This window comes from Onychomys torridus, chromosome 5 (genome assembly GCF_903995425.1).
Source record: "Onychomys torridus chromosome 5, mOncTor1.1, whole genome shotgun sequence".
Taxonomy (NCBI): Eukaryota; Metazoa; Chordata; class Mammalia; order Rodentia; family Cricetidae; genus Onychomys; species Onychomys torridus.
This window is the reverse complement of record NC_050447.1, coordinates 109,129,749-109,154,148: the sequence shown is the minus strand read 5'-3', so window position 1 is coordinate 109,154,148 and position 24,400 is coordinate 109,129,749. Positions and strand designations below refer to the sequence as shown.

At 39.5% G+C, this 24,400-nt stretch overlaps 1 protein-coding gene across 1 annotated transcript in view; it reads left to right on the top strand.

Annotated features, from left to right (window-relative positions):
* Lyrm4 (LYR motif containing 4) overlaps positions 1–24,400 on the top strand; it is a 128,247-nt gene that overhangs the window by 21,656 nt on the left and 82,191 nt on the right. The window contains exon 2 of the mRNA XM_036189044.1: positions 8,430–8,550. Within this exon, the coding sequence (XP_036044937.1) occupies positions 8,430–8,550 (121 nt within the window). The remainder of the gene's footprint in view (positions 1–8,429; positions 8,551–24,400) is intronic.

Below are 24,400 nucleotides of genomic sequence, written 5' to 3'. Positions count from 1 at the left end.
TTTAACCATACTCTGTAGTCTTCAAACACTCCAGGCCTAGAGCCTGTATTTACTCTCTGCCATCCTGAAAGTAGATGTGCTTACTATATCCCTGAAGTATTTTGTGCAGATAAGATTTACAGTTTGGTTTATTGGTTTCACTTTTGGAGGTTTGTTTTGGGCTATTCCGCTGTTTGGCCTTAAAGAAAGAAAGGAAGGTTTTTCTTACATTTTGCCACAGTATAAATTATCCTTGATAATACACTAAGCTTGGGTAGATCACTTGCACTCTCCCTTTTTCTCCTTCCTTAGTCATTTCTTATTAGTACTGCTGTTGGTGAGTAATGGCAATAAAAAGGACAAAAGGGGAGGCATTTCAACTTGATAGGCTATTTTAATGAATTTTTCAAGTTCATTGACCAAGGGAGATTTCCATTACTCAATACATTGTTTTTCTCTAATAAAGCAGAAACTCCAGAATTCACTGAAGAATCTGTTGTAGGTATTTACTCTTCATAAATTTGAAATACCTTAAAGATCATGTCTTAGGGCTGGAGAGATGGCTCAGAGGTTAAGAGCACTGACTGCTCTTCCAGAGGTCCTGAGTTCAATTCCCAGCAACCACATGGTGGATCACAACCATCTGTAATGAGATCTAGTGCCCTCTTCTGGCCTGCAGTCATACATGCTGTATACCTAATGAATAAATTTTTAAAAATCTTTTAAAAAAAATATGTATCATGTCTTAGGTTGGCTGGCACACACTATAATTCTGAAATAAAATATAATATTCTGTAGCCCAAAATTTAGTTTTATTACATAATGAAAGCTTAAGGTTTCTTTTCTGGTACTGTGTCTAGCTCTCTTCTCTTGGAGGTGGAGGTAGAGGCAGGAAATCTCATTCTTAGACATGGAACATTTATGGCAAAATACTTGAAAAAGAAATGCAGCCAATTACTAAAGAAACATGTATGTAGACATAAAGAAATTACCAGAATGTTCTGATTATTCCCTCACAAGGGCAACTCACAGGACTCTGAAAATGAAACCTGGGTTCTTCTCTTAGTCTGGGGCACATGACAAGGGAACCATGGATCTCAGCCACAGCTGCCACCTCTGGGATTATCGCTTTCACAGCAGTACTGTAAGTCTAGACCTTGAGGCAAATGAGACAGGACCCTGAACCTCTCCACCTGGTCCGCACTTCCAGATGAAGGCATGGCAAACCCCTTCCAAGGGTAGCCTTTACTGTGATTGATCACTTGGTTAACATTTTGAGAAATTGTATTGGCCACAAAGTGTCAGTGACTGATAGTAGACCCAAGTGATAATAAGAAGTTGAAGTCTGAAGAAATTCCGTGCTTTTAAGCATTGTGAAGGATGCCAAGAGCTAAATGCACCTCAACTGTTCCCCTAGGGACAAGGATGATCACCTGCTACAAGAGATGTACTTGCTCATTTTCTGCTAGTCCATTAATTTTTTTAAAACATCATGTTATTTTCAAGTATCCCCATAGACCCTTACCCAAATTTTTCAGTTCTAGGAAATTGTTAAGTTATATTGTTCTGAATATACTTTGGTTGGCACATACTTTTTCATATTTGCTCAACAATTTTATTGTTTCATCAATTTACTGTAACTTCTTAGAGGTTTGGTTTGTTTGCTTGCTCATTTGTTTATTGAATGTTTAGATTAGTACTTGAATCTTCCAAAAGAAACTTGAGTGACTGTGGAGGGGAAACATTCGTAGCTTCATCTCTTGAGCTGTGGAGAGAGTCTCTCCTTTACCCTGGTGTGATATCTGCTGTCAAAACTGCCTCCAGGTGTCACTGTCCTGTTGTAGAGTGTTACTTAAGATGTGTTACATTTGTTTATGCTTTGGAATATTTGCTTTAGGGATGCAAAGATGTGTTGCATTCCTTTATGATGCATTTGTTTAACTCTATGAAGCTGTGTTACTGTACCTGGTGGTCTAATAAAGAGCTGAATGACCAATAGCAATGCAGGAGAAAAGATAGGCGGAGCTGGCAGGCAGAGAGAATATATAGAAGGAGAAATCTGGGAGGAGTAGGAGAAAGAGCAAGAGAACAAGGAAAGGAGGATGCTAGGGGCCAGCCACCAGCCAGCCACAGAGTAAGATTGAAAGTAAGATACACAGAAGAAAAGGAAAAAGCCCAGAGGCAAAAGGTACATGGGATAATTAGTTAAGAAAAGCTGGCAAAAAAAAAAAAAAAAAAACAAGCCAAGCTAAGGCGGGCATTTATAATTAAGAATAAGCCTCTGTGTGTGATTTATTTTTTTATTTTTTCAATTTATTAAAAAATAAATAGTATTTATTATTATTTGGGAGCTAGGTAGCAGGCCCCCAAAGAGCCAAAGAGCAAAACAATCAACAACACAGTCCACCTGTGTTCACCTGTGCAGCTGAACACACCTGCCATTCTCAACAGCCCTTGGCAAGTTCTGAAGTATATTCACACTGATATTTTAAGCCTTTTTTTTTTTTTTTTGCAAACCTTCAAACTTCCTCAGTTTTTTCCTTGTAATTGTTTTTTCTGATATATGAGCCAGATACTATAGCATCATTTAAAAGAAAAACAAAAAAGCTGTCTTAACTAATTTCATCTGACCTTTTTCTTTTAATTTCTAACTTTAAATACATTTTTTTCTATTTTCTCATAGGGACTCTACTATTTTGTTTTTTAGAATGTAAGGAAGTACTTAATTTGTTGAATTTAGTATTTTATTAAGTCATAAATTTTCATGTAAATATGGCTTTCACTATGTTCCAAAGATTCACATACTGTATTTTTATTGTTGAAGGCATTTTCTTAATTGTGTTAATGAATTTCTTTCTACCCCTAATTGTTATTCATGAATGTGCTTCCAGTGTTAGGGCTTTTGCTACTCTATTTTTACTAGATTGTGATGGTGTTACTCCTATGGATATCACTGTTAGGACCTCCAGAAAGGATCTCATCCACTCTCTAGAAAGATTGCCTTGTCTCCTGTGCATCTTCTAGCTTTCCACCTGCCTTCTGATACCTCTGTCTCCCATTCTTTTTGTAGATCCTGCCATGTCTACTCCTCTGTACTGGTAGGACATCTTCGGGGCTCCATCCAAGGCCAGCTTCTCTTTGACATCTACTGTTTTCACTGGGAAAACTCTTCTGGCCTCACACTTCATGTCAATAAACTAGATTTACCACCAGCCTATGTATTATCTGAGCTCTGAAACCCTATTTTGCAACTCTGTTGGACACAATACCTGTTGTCCCGATGTTTGTAGTTGTCTAGGATCTTGGACCTCTGGGAAGATTATAAGAAACTGATCACTGATTACATATAAAAAGCTGCTTGCCTAAAAGGCCAGAATAGAAAGGGGAGAGTTTTCACTTCACATTTTCAGACCTGTGACGTCTTTTGAAAGTATTTCTCTCAAAAGCATAGTGTCTTAGTTTATGTAGCCACTTCTGCAGTGTTGAACATGTATTTTTTCTGTTTGTAATGCATACATATCTGTAATGAACATTATGCATGTAACTTCTTCCAGATTACTTCCATGGGATAGGTCAGCAAAGGCAGATTTTGCAGGTTAAACTTGAGTTATTACCCATTATTGTGCTACAGTACTAGTTTATATTCCTAGCAGAGTGACTGGTTCCTTGACTTTTTCTAAATATGTTTTTAACTGAAGACCAGAAAAGTGGTGCTTTGTTTGAGTGTGTATTTCTTGGATGATGGCTGGCCATTCATACAGCTCTTTGTAGATTCAGTCTCTGTGTACTCACCTGTAAAGTATTGTTCTGTGTTCTCATTGGTTTGCTCTGGTCTTTGTCTTTTGGTTGGCGTAATACGTGGTGTTTATTCAAGTAGGATATTAATCCTCTATCATATCTGTTTGTTACTTAGGTCTTTAGAAATGAGTGGAGTTTGCCCAAAAAAAAAAAAAAAAAAAACCTCCAGCAAAAGAACACTTCATATACACAGAGCTAGCTAGCCTCAAGCAAAGAACTGATGAAAAGGCATGCCTTCCCACATGGCTGGTGAATGGTGAATGGTTCATATAGAAGGTGCTGGAAGGACTGAAAGAGTGGCCCACATTGAGACAATGAGAGAATTCTGAACCAAGAAGTATAGTAGGATTTATTCACATCTACTCCAGAACTCAGAAATTTTGCATTGGTCCCCAAAGTGTATTTTCTTGTGGTAATTTAACCACCTCACTCTACAACCCTTCAGTTGTCATTGCTTCCTTTTGAAACAATTAAACTCAGTTCTTTCACTTACTTTTGGTGCTATATCAACAGCTCTTTCCCTCTAAGGCTCTCAGCCACTCATCTTTGTAGGACGGGCTCAACACTTGAACTGTTTGTAGGAGAACTTGACAGTGTTGAGAGTGAAGATGACCTTTTAAGCTTTTCTATGCCAGAGATGTTTTTGTGAAGCCTTTCAAATGAGTAACAGCTTGGCTTGGCTTAGCCAGGCACTTATCAAATAGTGGGTAGTTTATTAACCTCAGGTGTTATGACTTAGGATTAAAAGATAATCACCTGAGTTCAGAGCCCATTGCTGCCACACACTGAGTCATATCTCTCTGAGTCAGTGTGTGGGGCTTGAATAAGAAAAGGCATATCAGGTGCTGTACACCTCATGGTATTGTTCCCCAACTTTTAATGCTTTAACCTTTTGGACTGTCACGTGAGGCGCAGCCTTTCTCTTTAGGAGTTAAAAATGCGCTTCTGAGCGTATCTCTGTGTCCCATTCACTGTCATCTACTTTGAGTTCTTTCTCCTTTAAAAGTATTGTCTTCTCCAACCTTGGAGTTGGGGGTTGAAATAAATGTCTTAGCATTGTCCTCTAGTTGTTAAATCTTGGTGAGTCTTCTCAGGTTGTTACACTCAACTCTGGGACATTCCCTTTCATTATAATTAATTTCCCAAGCAATTTGGTTTGTTTACCCTCAGCATTCGTGTGTGTGCCTTTGCCTTATTCTGGGGCTTTTCTTTTTTCTTATGTATTTCTTACTAACTTACTTTGGCCTTAGCGTCCTGAGTGCTGGTATTAAAGGTATGCATCACTATACTCATCTAAAACTTGTGGTAATTTTTTACATTACAAAAATAAATTAAATGGGGGAAAGGGATATAAACAGAATGAGGCAGGATTGAAATAACTAGTGGTTAGTCCTCCAACAAAGTGAGGGGCTATCTAGATTGTGTTGACCTTCCCCAAACTGAAAGAAATAACCCATGCAAAAGCATCTCTGGTTCTGAGCCAGTGAAGTATCTTTTCGTAGAAACAAAAAAGAGAAGGACACCATCATGTTATTGTTTCAAAGGTGTGTCTAGGTGTAGAGCTGAGATTTTTGACTGTATGTGTGTGTGGGGGGGGGGGGTAATTGAGTAAGGTGGCTCACAAATTCCACAGTGCATGAATGGAGGTCAGAGGGCAACATTGTGGAATTGGTTTTCTCTTTCCACTTTATGTGAATTCCAGGACTCAAACTCAGATTGCCAGGCTTGAATGGCAGATACCTTTATCCACTGAGCCATCTCACCAGCTAGCTTTTGGCATGTTGAATTCTGAGATACAGAGCTAAATTTCCTTAGGTAAGGCCTTGGAAAGCTGAGCAGAGTTTAAAAAAAAAAAAAAAAAAAAGTGTAGAGCCAGATATTCTGAGATCAACCTTGAGCTTAATTGATATAAATTATAGAGCACCTTGAGCAACTCTATTTTCTTAAAATCTGGGGGAAAAAAAAACTTTACATTTATTTCCATCCAATGCTCTTTTTTATAAACGGAAGCTTTACTCTGTCCTGCCCCGTCCCACAGCTGTTTCCCAAATTATCATCCAGAGGCTTATATTAATTATAAATGTTTGGCTGATGGCTCAGGCTTATTACAGACCTGGAAAGAATAATACTCAACTTCATGGAAAAACAAAAAACCCAGGATAGTCAAAAGAATCCTGTATAATAAAACAACCTCTGGAGGCATCACAATCCCCGACCTCAAGCTCTGCTATAGAGCTACAGTAATAAAAACAGCTTGGTACTGGCATAAAAACCAACATGTGGACCAATGGAATAGAATTAAAGACCCTGACATTAACCCGCACACCTATGAACATATAATTTTTCACAAAGAAGCCAAAAATGTACACAGGAAAAAAGAAAGCATCTTCAACAAATGGTGCTCGCATAACTGGATGTCAACATGTAGAAGGATGCAAATAGATCCATATCTGTCACCATGCACAAAACTTAAATCCAAGTGGATCAAAGACCTCAACATAAATCCAGTTACTCTGAACCTGATAGAAGAGAAAGTAGGAAGTAGTTTTGAAGGCATTGGCATAGGAGATCACTTCCTAAATATAACACCAGTAGCACAGACACTGAGAGAAACAATCAATCAATGGGACCTGTTGAAACTGAGCTTTTGTAGGGCAAAGGACACAGTCAACAAGACAAAGTGTCAGGCTTATTTCTAATTGGCTCTTACATTTAAATTTTTATCCCATTTATATAAATCTATGCATTGCCATGTAGCCCATGGTTTACCGGTCCTTTGGCATCTTGCATTTTGGGCAGCTGACTTTCATCTCTCCAAACTCCGCCCTGCTGCCTGTATCTCCATTTAGATTTCCCTACCAGCCTTATTCTGCCTTCCTATAAACCAAATCAGCTTTTATATACACCAGTAAGAGCAACATACATTCACAGCATACAGAAGGGTCCTCCTACAGCATTTTTTCTTTTAGGTATTCTAAACCAGTTACCTGTTCTGGGAAAAAAAAATAAGGGTATTGATGGCTACTATAGGCTGTGGTGTTCTTATACAAGCTTGTGATGAATTGTGAATAAAGAACTAAAGCAATGGATGAGGATGCAGGCAGAGCTCAGTAGTCAAGCACATGCTTTGCCTGATTTAGAGCACCAGCCACCAAAAAAAAAAAAAAAGACACTTGGAAATCAGGTCTTGTTACAAAACCAGTTTTACATGTGGATTGGACTGTAAGAGTGTGAATTGTTGAGACCAAGATTGGAAAAGCACAGGGACAAATAGCCAAACTAATGGAAACACATAAATTATGAACCAAAAGCTGTGGATCAGGCCCTCTGGATAAGTGAGACAATTGAATAGCTTGAACTGTTTGGGAGACATCCAGGATGTGGGACCTGGACCTGTCCTTAGCGCATGAGCTGGCTCTTTGGAACTTGGGCTTACACAGGGACACATGCTCAGCCTGGAAGGAGGGGACTGGATCTGCCTGTACTGAATCCACCAGGTTGAATTGAATCGCCAGGGGAGTCTTGGCCCTGGAGGAGATGGGAATGGAGGGGAGGGGCTAGGGGGAAGGTGGGGGCAGTGGCAGGAGGGGAGAGAACAGAGGAACCCATGGCTGATGTGTAAAATTAGAACACAAATATCATTTTTAAAAAGGAGAAAAAAATAAATGAATGAATGAATGAATGAATGGATAGATAGATAGATAGATAGATAGATAGATAGATAGATAGAAAGAAATATTAGAATTAAGCCAGGCAGTTATGGCACATGACTTTAATCCTAGCACTCGGGAGGTAGAGTCAGGTGGATCTCTGAGTTTGCGGCAAGCCAGGTCTACAGAGCAAGTTCCAAGATAGCCAGGACTCCATGGAGAAACCCTGTTGTGAAAACACACACACATACACACACACACACACACAAGAAAATTTATTCGAATTAAGCAAAGAATGGTGATACATGCATATAATCTCAACATTCCTGAGGCCAAGGCAGGAGGATTGCAAGTTCTAGGCCAGCCAGGCCTACCTAGCAAAACCCTGTCCCAAAAAGAAAAGCAGAATTAAAATATTTTATGCCTTTTCTATTTACATAAGGAACCGAGACACTGTGTCATAAAAGTACACCAGAGATGGCCATGGGCCTGCTTACCCAGCTGTCATCTAATGAGCAGGAATTAGAAGGCTGATCACTGCCTTGTAGATGCATATGAAATGCATCATTTTTCCTCAGAATTCGTGATTGTCTCTGCACAGTAAAGATTCAATTATCCAGGGTTGGGGATTTAGCACAGTGGTAGAGCACTTGCCTAGCAAGCGCAAGGCCCTGGGTTCGGTCCTCAGCTCTGGAAAAAAAAAAAAAGATTCAGTTGTCCATGTTAATGGAGGGAAGCCAGACACGTGTAACCCCAAAGAGCCAGTGATCTAAGGAGCATTTTAGCAGCAATTTGCCATTTGTATATAACTTGTTTGGGATAGATTTATTTTCCTAAATCTTCTTGCTTAGCCATCCTAGAATAGACAAGCAAAGATCAAACTGGGTTATCTGTAGGAGAATATTTTACAGTTAATTCTAGAGGGAAAAAATTTTAAATTCATTCAAAAGCAGAACCTCATACCTGCTGACATCTTTTCTTTTTTTTCTCTGAATTCATTAGAATGTATGCTGTCAGGAGGATAAGAGATGCCTTCCGAGAAAATAAGAATGTAAAGGATCCTGTAGAAATTCAAGCCCTGGTGAATAAAGCCAAAAGAGACCTTGAAATAATCCGTAGACAGGTAAGATGGTTCAGTGACAGACTGCTTTTCATTATGCATCTTCAGCTTTGACATTCCCTCCTTGATTGGACATCACTGCTTTGGTGTTTGTGATTTCCACTGCAGGATGGTGAGGCACTGTCTTCTTTTCTAATGCAGACATGCCTGGATGAACTATCCTATCACTAGATTCAAGGACATCCTACAGGAGAATATCAGCTTTCCAGGATTTCCAGGGCCTGGTTCATCTGGGAAACAGAGCTCTCCTGGTTTACTAAAGTTGATGCCTTGAATGTGGGAAACTGCTTTTTGTTCCAAGTGTCTATAAATGTACATGGCTATGTGACTTATATCAAAGCACAAATATATTCTCCTTTTTCTTGTTTTTTTCTCACCAGAATTTAAGATGAATAGAATGGGCTATACACATGAGCTGTTAGCATGTGGAAGGTGTGTTTGCAGATACAGGGTACAGAACACATCTGTTTACATGCTGACCTACAATGGCCCCCAAGAGGTGTTTCTGATTTCATTCTGTTTCGGTGTCAGGAGTCACCCTGATTCAGGCTTCTTGTAGAGCTTTGTAAGGCAAGACTCTCTCACATGGAAGCATGGTCTCCTGACTAGTGTGGTAGTGTGAAATGTCCATCTTCTGAAGTAATTGATGTGTCAAAGACTGATGTAATCTTCTAGTGATTGGCTTTCTGCCTTAAACTTCCCATTTCACTTTTCTTCAGATTGGCACAGCTCCAATTCTGTTTTTACCTGTTTTCTCTCTTACAGCAAATTTGTTTATGCAGTGTGGAGGGGGTACATTTCCAAAGTTCTGTTGGGAGAGTCATGCTTGGCCAACATTATCTCTAATTTAGTCTTTCCTTGGCTCTTTTCACAATTGTCTCAAAATAGAATTAAAACAAAAAATAATATTAAAAAAATGAGACTTGCATTTTGTGTCAAGATTAAACCTGTTTCTGTTGCCTACACAATGGAGTACTCTCTTCAAGAGTAGCATCAAGCCAGGCAGTGGTGGGCCATGCCTTTAATCCCAGCACTCGGGACGCAGAGCCGGGGGATCTCTGTGAGTTCAAGACGAGCCTAGTCTACAGAGCGAGATCAAGGACAGCCACCAAAAACTACACAGAGAAACCCTGTCTGGAAAATCAAAAAAAAAAAAAAAAAAAAAAAGAGTAGCATTAAACTCTGATAATCCTCTGAGTCCCACACTTGTCTAGTCAGAATAATCGAGCCACATTTGGATGTGCCTAGGAAATGATCGTCAGCTAAAGGCCTGAAAAGGTAATATGGTCACCAGGAAAAGGCCCAGTCTGCACATTTACATATATAAGTGAGAACTACAGGTACATGTGTCACTTGGAAAACTCTAGGCCAAGGGCACTTTGCAGTCTCTGGTGACTGGATCGTTTCATGGAATCCTCTAGTGGTAGAACTTCGGAAGATAAGCAGCTTGAGTCTCTATATTATATAAATGCACAATGATCCGGGTCTTTGGCACTTCCTCTGTGCAGAAAGTGGCAAGCATGATCAGAACATAAACTACATTGGAAAGGGGACCTATATGTAATCTCTGCCACCATTTCTCATGTCTAATCTTTAATTTTCTGTATTACCTCTTGGTTTTAAATGCTAAAACTATTCTCAAAAGATAAGCCAAAGCTGGGGTCATGGCTTAATGGTAGAACACTTGCCAACTGTGGGCATAGCTCTTTAGTTCTAGCCCCAAAACTGCAAAGATAAAACAAACCAAACAATAAAAAGACTAGACAGACTATGGCTCAGTCCACATTCCCAGTGAATTTACACTGAGAACAGGCTGGGACATCAGGAGAAATGGACTATGAGCACAGGTGGTGGTGCCCACCTCAGGACAGCCTGATGGCTGCACTTTCCTCATGAAAGATGTGCACTGCCTTCTTTCAAGGTTTCCATGGTAACCTAGTAGAGCCACATGTTCCCATCTTAGAGACACCTGACGAAGGCAGCATACTCATTTCACCGGAAAACTTAGCCAGTTATACCTGAGCAAGCAGCTAATTCTGTTTATTTCCCTTTCATGTCAAATCTTCCTGTATCTAAGTGCCACATTCACCACAGTAGAGTACTTGCTGAGCCAACTTGCTGCAAGCTGGCATAAACTGGCCTTACAGCAAAGGTCTAAAGTAAGAGAGGAACTAGATTGTCACACTATCTGTGCATTAGCCATTGTCATTGCTGTCTCCGATTCCTCAGTGTGTCCCCTGGGTTCTGTTCACACACTAGAGTGGTCTTTTTCTGAAGAAGGGATCAGATTGAGTCACTGTCCTGCTGAACTCCCCCCAGGGGCTTTAAAGAAGCAGCTTGACAATAAAACATGAAATTCTCAAGAGATCCTCAGAGGCCCTTCACTGCTCTCATCCCCATCACCTTAACTGTTCCCATTGCTGGTCCTGGTGCACAGCCAGTCTTCACTCCCTCTTCCCAGAGGAATCCAGCCAGACTCCCAAGGTATGGTTTTCCTCTTTAGCCATGCTGTTTAAAACAGCTATTTGCCCTTATTCCTCAGAGCACTTATCAACACCTTAAATACTAGTACTCAGAGCCTTATCTGTTTTGTCCCACCCCATGAGGACAGGATCTAACCTGTGTCATAGTCACTGCTTCCACAAGAACCTATCTGCATTAAGTCTAGACTTGACCTACCATGTATATGACTTAACCCTTCAGTGCCTGGTGACAAATACAAGTGGGGATAGTGGCGTTGTAGCAAGCATCAAATAAGGTAATATATGAAAAGTCCCTGAAGTAGTGCATGGCAAGTACGTCCATTCTTTTCTTGGTTTTGGTTTTTGGTTTTTAAAGACAAGGTTTCTCTGTGTAGTTTTGGTGACTTTCCTGGATCTCACTCTGTAGACTAGGCTGGCTCTGCCTCCTGAGTGCTGGGATTAAAGGCGTGTGTCACCATACATGCCTCATGTCCATTCTTATCTACCATGTAAAGAACAGGCTCACATAGAACTGACTTCCAGTGTTTGTTAACTAAATGAAATGTGCAGTTTGTCCCGAGATCACCTCAGGCAAAGGATCTATGCTATCAAAATTGTGATGTTTTCAACTCAGAACCCAAGACACCTAGAAATTACTTTTAGAAAGCCTGAATTGTGGGAGGATGGGGGCAATCTCATGAACTGTGGTCTTTTTCCTATCAAGCCCTTCTACTGGAGCTGGTATACCAATTCAGTCATAACTCCTCCAAGTTCTTTGAAACAGAAGCCATGGACACCAGCCCAGCTGTCAGATACACTGATTCTAAAGACAGCACCCCAGTTGAAATTCCCCCCACCTCATATGATGTAACTTGCTACTCTACTTGCTAGTCACCCTTCTTGTGGCAGCTTCCTGTCACTTCAGTCATCCTGGGCGTTATGAGGCCACCAAAAGTGGATTTTGCAATTTTTAAAGGACTCTCCAAACAAAAACCAAGGTTCCAGGACAGCTGAACCTTTTTTTTTTTTTTTTCTCAAGGACAAAGAGCTAAATGTGAGCTCATATCTTCTCAGTCTTCAGCAAGCTCAGAAATTCAGGAACATTATTAGCTCTCAAGTCAGTAGAACCTAATAGATAAAAGTCATATTACCTTTTTGTTCCAAAAACAATAAGCATGTCACTTACCTAGCTCAGCCTCTTCTCAGGTCATTCCCTCTTCCTCCACATTCTACGTGTATAGGATATTGAATCTTCATTGTGGCAACCCTGAGGGATCCAAGGCAGCACCAGCAGTTCTTAACCTTCACACAGCTGTAAGGATCATTCTCTCTTCAGGGAGAAATGAGAATTATTTTTCTTTGATAGTGAACAAGTCAGCCTCTTGCTTCCTCCCCATAATTATGACCCCACCTATACTTGTTTGTTCCTTGACATTCTTGGGCCATCTTGCTCCCTGAAAATTGCAGTCTGGTATGCCAGTCTCAAACCTCTTAGGTATATGCACTGTATCCTATCTCAGGGCCAGCAAGTACATTCCTCCACCTTCTTCTTAACTACCATTCTAGCAATATAAGATGACGCTAGAAAGACACACTGGCCCAAGCAGTACATATTGGCTTCTCTACCAAACCTGCCTTCCCTGTTTGCTTTTAGGGAAGGTTAGAAATGTTAGGTGAGAGATAGGGCCAGGCAGTGAAGGTGGACTGTGGATGGCCCTGGGTGAGGAAATCATAGGAAGCCTGGGCAGCAAAGAATTGCCCACAATTTCTACTTTAGGCAAGGAGCAAGAAAGTCAGCCAGATTCTGTCTTGGGTCTTTCCATACTAAAGGGATTCCAGAATTCCTTCCAGTACTACTTATAAGGCCATTGCTATCACTTAATCATCCCGATTGATTATAGTCTGCAGTTTGCCACATTCATTGGTGGGTTTTCTTGCTTTTGTTGTTTGTTTAGACAGCGTCTCACTATATATCCCAAGCTATCTTCAGACTCCCAGATGTTAGAATTATAGGTGTGTGCCACCACATCTAGCTGCCCCTTCATCTTTTAAGGGAACATTAATGTGGAGTACTTTGGTATGGGATATTACTTGCCTTGTACTAGCCCTTGCTACTCTGGGTGGCAAAATAACTCCAGCATCTCTAGCACTTGGGGCCTTCTTTGCTGTGGCAATCATAGAGAGCATGTGTTCACCAAAGAGGAAATAGTTTCTAAGTATTGTGAATTAAAGTTATGACCTTTATTCTGTGTCTGGGCAAGACAGAAGAAGACACTGTTGGGAGTGGACACAGGGATGAGCAGTAAGCCAGGCTTAGGGGTCTCTATTGATAATATTCATTTGGAAACATGCATACAATCATGATTTCAGGAATTTCCAGCCACGTCTTGACTGATGGCACCTCTGCTTGAAACTTAGAAAAATGAATTCATCTAAAAAATCATCCCATGGTTTCAGAAATGTTCACCTCAATCCTAAGAACCTTAACACTTCTGTATGAAAACCAGTGAAAGCTAAGGTACCAATGTGAAGGAAGCTTGAGTTCTTTTCTACCTGTGTCATGTCAACAGGGGTCATTAGAGGGAGGGGTTCACTTAGAGCAGAAAACCTTCATAACCAAAGTTGGTTAGGGTGCAGTGTTGGAAAGAATGTCTTTCACAAACCTTTTATGTAATGTGGTGAACTGAGTTAAGTCTCTGATTTGTAGAAAAGGAAAATTGTTCTGTATTGAGATGTTTCCAGCCACTAGCTTCAACACACTGCTGAATTTAGCACTAAAATTGTATCAAAAAGTTTTTGGTAACCCTATCAAAGATGAGCTTACAAAAATGTACATTGATAGAAAGACAGCTACAAGAAAAACACAGTTTCTCTTATTACCCAAGTATTAGTATGAAGGAATATATTAGTACTACTGTTTGCAACTGTACACTGAGGTAAAGTGGATATGTTCTGATTTCAGGTAATGTCAGAGTTCAGCATGATAACAACCTTGGCATCAGCTTTCCAAGAATCATTACTGCTTGCTCCAGTGTTTCTTCTTAAACTTGCTTTCTTTAACTATGCAGCTCAAACAGTGGAAGGGTTAAAATTATGAAGCTATTGTGGAAGCCATTAAGAGCAGACAGAATTGCTACATTAAAGATACAGAGGGGTGGAGTTTGGTTAGTCTGAGCACATTTACATATAAGGTGAAGTATTTTCAGTGTTTATTAGTATGCACTTAATACTAAAAGCAAATTAAGTTGCTCAATTTATGAGTATTTTGAGTGGTAGTAGATGAATTTCAAACCATACATGTTTCTACTTTCATTGCTGTTTTGTTGCAATTTCTAAAGACCATTCAAGAGAAATGTTCACCAGGAGCTCTGAGTGTGCTACTGTGAAATGAGCAGCTGGTAACTTAGACAGCCTCTGTCCCTGTCTGCACTAGTACCCTCGGTGGTAATGACAGCCAGAATAAAGGTGAAATCTACCTACTAATTTTCATCCCTACAGAACACCTGTGGAAAGGTAGGATTATTTTAGATTCTGCAGGAGAAAAGATAGTGCAGCCTGTATCTTTCACATGCATACATTAGCAGAAGTACCATTGTAGTATTCGGAGAATGTCAAAAGCATACTTAGCTATAGTTTTGGTGGACTAAAGGAAGGCTGATTCCTACATTAGGGATCGTTGGAACACATTAAAAGAATTTTATACTATCTACAAGTCAAAAGTTAGAAGCTATGAAAATGTCTATTGACAGATGGATAGATATGTGGCCTGTATCTGCAGTGGAATATGAGTCATCCCTGCTAAGCATAGATATCCCTTGATAGTAGAATGCCTAGTGAAAAAAGCAAGACAGGAAAGCACAGCCGCTGCATGATTACATATGTGAAGTACTAGTCAGAGTCATAGGAACAGAATGGTTACCATGAGCACAAAGAGGAGTTGTTCAATGGTACACAGTTTTGATTTCAGAAAATGAAAATACTTTAGAGATCTTACTGACAGAAATCTGAACATAGTTAACGCTATTAAACTATATACTTGAAATGGTTAGAATGAAAATTTTATGTTAGATTTTTTCAAAATTAAAAATGCCCCCAAAGTAAATTTCAGCTAGCCATTTAATTTTAATTAGAAAGAGTAAAATCAAATGTTTTATGTATATATATTTGAGAATAGGAGGCTAAAGTCATCTGAAGCTTGAACTAGTGCATTTATATCTATGAGTCTTCAGTTTGCTTGTTGGGAAAAATGAAACAATTATAGTCCAATTTCTAAAACTGCTTCCCGTTCTCAGCTCCCATGATTCTCATAAACATCTGTCCCCTCCATCTCTGCAGAAACTACTGATACATTTTCAAGTAAACTTATCTATGGTGAGATCTCACTGATCATAATTCACAAAGAACTTAATTTTGCTGAGTTTAGGCTGTAAATGAGCCAAGTCACACACCAGTATTTATTCATCATAAATTTCAAAATCTTGTCTTGGTATGATGCTTCTGCTACCAGGATATTGAATGATTTCTCTCATTTTGCCAGCACCTCAGTTGTTAGCCTTCTTTTATTCCTGAGAAGAATCTTAGCAGAATCTTAGCAGGACTGGAGCAAATATGACCACACTGTTTTTTGTTTTTTGTTTTGTTTTGTTTTGTTTTGTTTTGGCAGCAAATGAAACAGTAGTTAAAAAACAGTAAAACCTGCAAGCAAGAGAAAGAGTAAATGGTTTTCAAAGCCCCTCCTGAATGACAACACTGATTTCTTCTTGGTTTTCCTTGTCCCCACATTAAACTTCTCAACTATATTAAACATATCTGCTACTTCAGTCAAAAGCATTGTGTATTTTTCAATTCTGCATGCATACTGTCTTTCCTTTCATATTTATTGAGCACCTGCCCCATGCTGCATAATTGATAAGCTCTTTGAAAACAGACTTGAGATGGATTTTGAGATCCATCAGAATGTTGTAGAAGTTCTTTTTCATCAGGGTTCTTCTCAGATCTAGATCTTTTCAATTCCTTCATTTAATACAACAGAAGCAAAGTTTAAAATCCTATCCTGGATGGTGGAGAATGGCTCAGCCATTAAGAGCATTGACTGGGCCAGGTGGTGGCGGCACACGCCTATAATTCCAGCACTTGGGAGGCAGAGCCAGGCAGATCTCTATGAGTTCGAGGCCAACCTGGTCTACAAAGCAAGTTCCAGGAAAGGCACAAAGCTACACAGAGAAACCCTATCTCAAAAACCAAAAAAAAAAAAAAAAAAGAGCATTGACTGCTCTTGGAAAAGGCCCAAGTTCCATTTTCATCACCTGCATAGATGTTCATAGCATAAGTTAACTCCAGTGACAGGGAATCTGATGCCCTCTTCTGGCCCATGTGGGCACCAGGCATGTACACAGTACAGACATAAATGCAGGGAAAACATCCATCAATGTAAAATAAAAATCTTTTTTTTTTTTCAATCCTACCCTGGCAACATTTTCCCCTATGCCTAGATAGATCAACTGAGATTAGCTCCAAGGATTGATCTTCACTTAAAAAGTGATAACAAAACAGCAGCAGAGGAGATGGCCTCACTGTCTTGAACTTCAATAAAAAGTCTCAAAAATGCAATATGTGTAGTTAGAGTTTTTCTGCCTGCCCCACAGTCAGGACAAATCTCTCTCACCCGCCAGGCCCATAGACGCTCAGGCCCAACCAAGTAAACACACAGAACTTATATTGTTTACCAAACTGTATGACCGTGGCAGGCTTCTTGATATCTACTTCTTCTATCTTAAATTAACCCATTTCTATTAATCTATACTTTGCCACGTGGCTCGTGGCTTACCAGTACCTTAAATCTTGTCATGGCAGTGGCGGGCAGTGTCTCTCTCCCAGCCTTCCACTTCCCAGAATTCTCTTCTCTCTTGTCCCGCCTATACTTCCTGCCTGGCCACTGGCCAAACAGCATTTTATTTATACAGAGCGATATCCACAGCAAATATGAATTTATATACAGTGACCAGAACTGCACCCAAAATGAAACCTGTGTCTTTTGATATATGGAGCTTTACATATGAATGAAATATTCCTCAGTCCCCTGTTGAAGTTTAAGAAAACAGAGCAACGAGAAGGGTTGTTTACTTTTATAGCTTGGCCTATATAGAACATTCCTTCCCCCCCCCCCCCCCGTTTGTTCAATATATAGCTGCTCTGAAGCTATAAAAATATCTCTTCAGTGAGAATTTAGACTAATTTTCTGCCTCCCTGCTTTCTGTAGGAATTTCTGGTTAAGCCTGAAGTCTGAGACAATGGTCTTTCCATTCAGCATTCCTGTAAAGGACATGCTTCTCATTTGATTGCAGGTTGCCTGTATGCTAGATGCCTCCAAAGTGGACATGTGTAAAACAAGATTCCCTTTCTGGTCTAGAACAAGCCTACTTTCTTGTGCAGTGGTAGTTGTTTAGCACATTCCACATAGAGCTCTATATGGATGCATGTACTGGTGCTGTGTCTCAAAGATAGGCAGGAATTTTACTAGGGGATTTTTATAATGATGTCCATCCATCTGCCTCCCATGTAGTCACCAGTGCCATGTTTCCTGGTGTTCCATGAAGGACTGTCCTTGTGCAGTTGTATCCTAAAAGCAGTAGTCAGTGGTGACTATAGCAGACTCATAGGTAGGACTCTCAGCTGAGTCATGTACTTTAGGATCTGGAGCAAGTTGCTTGTCTACCACTTTACTTCATCCATAGAGTGACGGGGTCATGTTAAAAGATGGTGGTGGGGTGTGTCTGTGGTGCTTCCTTGTGCCACTCTATGCACAGACACCACACAGCTCTTGGGGTACATTGTCTGGCTTCTCATAAAGCTTTATGAAACAGGCATAGTTATCCTGATGTCTAAGTGGAAAGGTGACTTTTTAGGAGAAAGGGACCCACACATCCATACCATTCTCACTTTTAAGCCAGCTCTCAGGAAGACTCACACTTTAGGTGGCCTTCTTTTTTAAAAAATAATAATAATTTTTTTCATACAATATATCCCAGCTGCAGCCTCCCTTCCTTCCCTCCTCCTATCCTCCCTTTTTCCCTGCCTCATATATACTGCTCTTCTGTTTCCCTTCAGAAAAAAACAGGCCTCCCAGTAATATCAACTGAACTAGGGTAAAATATGTATCAACATCCTCTGGAAATAGCAAAGCTATTGACTAGTGAATAGTGCCACCATAACTAACCCACATTCATTTTCCATCCAACACTGGCTGAAGATGTGGCCATTTCTTCTCAGTTCATGGCCCTGTAGCTCCATAGAGTACAGATGACATAAACACACAGACCATCACATTTTAATTCACTCACCTTTATAGAGGAAAGACAGTATTTTGTGAATTCATACATGCCTGAAAATACAGGAAGATACACTAAATAATGCTTTTCCTAGGTGCTTTGTTTATATAGACTTGATTGGTCTTTTTATTGACATTTACCAAGCAGAAGCTGAATGAGAGCACTTAAAGTTGAAATCTGGTTATAGCTGTTCAGTGACTATAGAAATAGAGGGGTTCTCTCTCCCCATGTGCCAGTCCTATGGGCAATGTACATTTTACCTATGGTGACCCTTCCTGTAGGACCTCGCCATTTTACAGGTTTGGAAATCATCTCAGAGAGAAAGAGCTTGAGCTATATATCAGTAAAGGTCAAGACCAAGATTTAAGCTGAGGCTTCTGTCACCATTCCATACATGGTAGCTCAAAGTAGGATCCTTCAATTGCTTCAAGGGTTTTGTTGTTCTATACTGTGTTGTGCTGTACTGTGCTGTATGTGTTGGGCAAACTCAGTCACTAATCTACATTTCAGAACTTTTAATTGCATTTTAATGGAATTTCATAAAAACATAGGATCCAATATACTTTTATAATCTTGTGTAAATAAGCCCTTAACACCAAGAGTCATGCTTTGAGGGAGGTACCCAAAGCCCTATGACTTTTCACTCTTCCTTCTCTATGTCCTTGGTCCTTGGGAGGACAGAGGAAATTAAATGCACCCACTTCAAGTCCTTGGAGTGCTCAGAAGGTCACTCACTCCCAATGGTATGAGGAAGATGATTCTCTCTGGAGAATTAAACAAACTAAAGAGGTAAGCCAGGCAAGATCCAGAGATGAACAAAAGGCTACCAAGAGGATCATGTCTGACCAATGAAGTGACCCAGTTAAGGTAAATACAAGTCCTACTTTCCAGAGGACTATGCAGTGGCTAGCTTATCTTGATCGTGGGACAACCATACAAAATCTTTGGATCTCCAAACTTAAACCTTTGTTTCAGCGCTGTTTTTATCCTTCCTTTTATGCTTTTATAGTGATTCAGACTCTGTTCAGGTTTTAGAGATTTAAATAAAAGAAATTCTAACTGAAATTTTCATGTGCTAGTTAGTAAGGTAGAGTACACTAGACTGAGAGTTTGTTGCATGGGTAAGTCAGTTCAGATTCTTGCTGATAGCAACTGAAGACTTAAACATGGTCCAAGTCTTAGAGAATATGAAGTTTGTTTCCAAACATGAAAGAACGTGGATCTTTCCCATGCATTTGCACTCCCACAGCCCCTTAGGCATGTGGGACTAGGGCTTGGCCTTCTTCAATGTTCCTGTTTTTCCATGATGGGAACAAGAAGCTGACTGAAGACCAGCACATTGTATATCAAATGCCTCCTCTTCACAGATGTTTTATCTCTTACATAAGTAGAATGTTTCATTCTGAAACACTTTATGACATTGGGAAAAAGAAAAAAACTAAACATAATCTCCAAACAACCCTAGTACATTTCTTCCAAAAGAAAGAGAAAAAATTCCTAACCTTATAATGTCTTACTCTAATAAGCATATTAAAGATGCTTGACATTTAGTTTAACTTTCTATTTTGTGCTGTCTTAGTGAGAAGACCAGGGCTATCTGGTCTTTAATGAGAACTTCAAAGACAGGACTCTTCACCTTGGACTGACAGTTCACAACCTTGACATTAGAGTCATCTGTGATACTTTGGCAAATCTCAATAACCCTTTCACTCTGGAGCAGTTGCATTTGAACTTCTAAGAGTGAGACTGAAGCATCAGCATTTTGGAAGCTCTTCAGGAGACTGGAGAGTATAGCCACTGCTGGGAAATTGATATCTCTCACTAAGCCTAGAAGGGACCCTGCCTGCCTGCAGTCATCTTGTTAGCACTACTTTCCAAAGAACTAGGCAACAAGCAAGTTGCTTTGATGTAATATCATCCTTGATTTCTGGATATCCAAACTAAACCTTGTATTCTGGGGTTTCTTAATCCTGTGACACATTTATAGTAGTTTAGGCTCTGTTTAAGCTTTAGAGTTTAAATAAACTCACTGTAACTAAGAATCTCTGTGCTTTTTTGCTCAGTAGGATAAAGTACACATTTCTTATGAAATTCTTTGGAATTGAGGGTGATATTAGGAGATAGTGTTCTTTTTATTAAATTTTTATTGATTTACTTTGCATCTATCTATATATGCCACAGCATGCATAAGAAGATCAAGAGGGCAACTTGAGAGAGTCACTTCTCTCCTATTATGTGGGTCTTGGAACCTACCTTAAGATACCCAGCTTGGTGGTAGGCACCTTCATCTGCTGAGCCATCTTGACAGCCCACAAGACAGTATTAACAGCCAAGTAGAGTAAATTTAATTTCAGAAGAATAGTGGAGACATGTCTTCAAGAATGGAGCATTCATCTCAGGGAGAAGTTTAAGTTTGATGGGAGAGTATTATTTTCTAAATAGAAAAAAAGTTGTAATTTTTCCATCTTGCACATCTGTGAATGGACTGTGGTTCATCAACCAAGAAAATGTCTTACCTATTTTACTACAGGCAGTCTGATGCATACTTTTTTCTCAGTTGAGATTCCTCTTCACAGATAACTCTAGTTTGTTGACAAAATAAAAAGGAGAAGGGAGGGTGGAACAGAGGGAGAGAAGGAAAGAGGGAGGGAAAAGCAAAGCCAACCAGGGCTTTGCCTACAGTTTATGCTTGTGACTTTCACATAATACATTTTCAGGGCCAATCTATATTGTAACGTCTCTCATTACTTCATTCCACTTCGTTGCTGGTCGTACTTCACTGTGTGAATATACTACTGTAAATTTAGTCACTCCTTGGTTATCAGTGAACATTTTGTTGCTCCTTTTTTTTTCCTCTTAAACATCTTTGTACAAGTTTCCAGAAACTATTTCTGATCGTATACTTTCATTTCTTTTCAGCAAATACCTGAGAGTGGACTAGTCAGGATTTTACACTATTCTCTAGAGTATCTACACCATTGTGTATTGCCATCAGCAGTGTTTAAGGATTATTCTGATTTTGCCACATTATAAATAAGCACTCATTAGTACCTATAGTTTATATTGTAGTTATCCTGTGTATGAGGTGGCATGATGTATAGAATAATGTATATCTTTATTACAATAAAAAAGGTTTTGACTTAGGTTGACTTTGAGACATCTAAGGAAGGCTAAAATAGGACACAGGATACAATTATAACCTGTCCTTCTTGGTATCTAAACTCCACTCTGAAATTAAAGCCCATTGCTAACTTTATAGTGTTTAAAAGAGAAAATGTGATTGGAGTTATTGGGAACTTCCATGGCATGACTCAGCTTGCAGCACTAGATGAGAATCCTGCTTTTCAATCTCATGTGGCCCTTCCCTGATACTGATGAAAGAAGACATTATTCTCAGATAGACAAGTCAGTACCTTTTTATACTGCTTCACAGAGTTCTAGAACACAGTGTTGTCAGTCGATGTGTATATATGGTTTTGGGAAAGGTAGCTGCTTCCCTGTACAAATTCAACTGCTACTATAAAGACATAGACCGCCTTATTGCTAATCCAGTTAGATTTTGAATCCTGTTTATTCTAACAGGTAACATTGACTAAATCTCCTCTTTGGAACTTCATCTTTAGTTCTCTTCACTCTAATTTCCTTGCCTACTTTATCCTGAATGCCTAGTGTGTGCTGGTTTTCTCTGAGCAGATCTGCAGTTGAAGTTCTGAGGGAGCTTCCTCTTGACTCCCTGCTTATCTGTTTGAATAATCTCACTTTTAATGTGAAAGCGTTGTGTCTTGGCAGCCTAATTTCTCTGCATTGGTGGTGACTAGATGTGTATTGATGGGCATTACTCTCTAACTGCTGCTGTCAGAGCACTTTGGGAAGCTCGTCAATCTTATGCTTTTTTAATTGACATCAATAATATGTTTTGCATTTATCAATATTTCCTAATTACCAGGTTATAACAGTGAAATGTCTACAATAAATCATATGTACAGATAACTTCAGACATTAGGGCTTTAGATTCCTGCCAATATTTGATGTGTTGTAAGTTGTTTTTCTGAGGACTATTTTGCATGTGAAAGGAACTGCAGCAAGACAGAAAATTGAACCCATGTTGCCAAAGGCTGAAGTTAAAGAACCAGGCATGCCAATGTAAATAACTGTTTCCAGAGCACCACAGTCCATTCCACAGAATTCAGTCTCTTGTACTGATGAATGCAAATGTATCTCCCCTGAGAGTGATGAACTCTGCTGAGGAAGTAAACTAGAGTGTCAGGTGGAGAGGAAGCTAAGCGGTCCCTGTTTGCTTAAATGGCTTGCCCAGAGTCAGTGACTTTACTGAACTGGGTTCAAATTGGGCCCATCAGAGTAGACTTGTGATCCTTTAAGACAAGCTTAACCAAATCCAAGAGGTCATTCATGTATCAGATCAATCCATGTTGCTGTTGAGAACAAGGCTCAGTTCTAATTCTAATCGAGAACCTGTGCAAGAGTTGAGCATTGCCTTTTGTAGTCATGTCTCTTTAGTCTTAACATGGAATCCTTCTGCAGTCTTTTATCAACGTTCATGACACAGACATAGTTAGCCCAGAATGTTCTCCTATCTCAGTTTGTCAGGTTGTTCTCCAGTGACACACTCAAAATTAGACACTTGTCAAGAAAACTGCATAGGTAATATGCTGTTCTTCCCATTGCTTTATATCAGGAAGCTTATAATGTCCTTTGTACTATTATTGCTTCATACTTAACTTGGGCATTTGTAAGAATGGATTTAACCAGATATGTCCATTGTAAAAATCCTGTTTCTCTGTAATTACTAATCTTTTTATTTTTAATAAATAAATCCCCAACAGCTTTTCATCCAGTGCTTTTCAGACCCATTAATGTACCATGTCTGAGTCAGTTCTTACATTAGTGACTCCAAAATGGTGATGTTTCTCATTCTCTTATTACCAACTTCTGCATAGCACAGTGGACCCACATTTAACAAGAATAAATCCTGACTTAGAATCAGTTGCATTCCTCAACCTGTTTTACTCCTCATTCAGAGTTGAACAGACTCATGATGTGACCCATTCTGAAGCTTGACCTAGGAGATAGTGTTCCACTGTTCCTTCTCAGGGGCTGAAGGTCAGTCTGTGTCAAGAGGGCTTTGCTTCCCTGAGCTGCCTACAATACCACTGAACCTGCTGGCAGCACTAACATGCCCAGAACAAGAATTCCCCTCTCTACCTCTGTGTGAAGATAACCTGCATGCTGGGCTTACCACAGCTATGTTTATCTAACATAAGGTGAACATTTTTCATATGACTCAATTTCCTTTTGACTCGTGGTTTTTAATGGTTTCCAGTATTTTATTTTTTAGCTTCCCATGATTTTCTTACTCTATTCCCCAAATGTTAAATATTTACTTAGTTTCTGATTTTTTTCTAATTACAGTACTGCCATAAATATCTTTGTGTATGTCCCTGATAGCTTTTGTAGGATAAATGTATATCATTAAATGGACTGGACTGTGTGATAACCATATTCTTTAATTATATGAGGCAACTTTTTAATATAACACCTTATATAGAATAAATCATTGCACTTTCCTCAGAAATAACTACACGTGTATGAAGAGGTGATGTTTTGCATACCTTACTGGGGGCTCTTGTAGAAATGGGCTCAGGTTCAGAACTTTTGCTTTTCAGGATTAGGATATGAAAACTCCCCAAGACCACACACACTGCCTCTGAAGCTTCCTTAGACTCACTTGGTTTAACACATTCTGCAGCTCTGAACAATAGATTTAATTCTAATTAACTAGTTATGAGGCTGTTACAACATTTTCTTGCTCTGTTGGTAAAGAAATATTACAATTGGCATCTGTCAGATTGTCATTTCTGATGAGAAAACTTGAAATGTTTTCTATTGGTAGTTGATTGTGCAGCATCACTTGTAATGCTGAGGATACAGTGAATCCCTTGCCTCTTATAATCATTTGCTGCCTATTTGTGATCTGTGTTGGGTAGTGTAGGGTAATGGCAGTTTTCACATTACACACTGGACTGCTATTTCCCTTACCAGAGT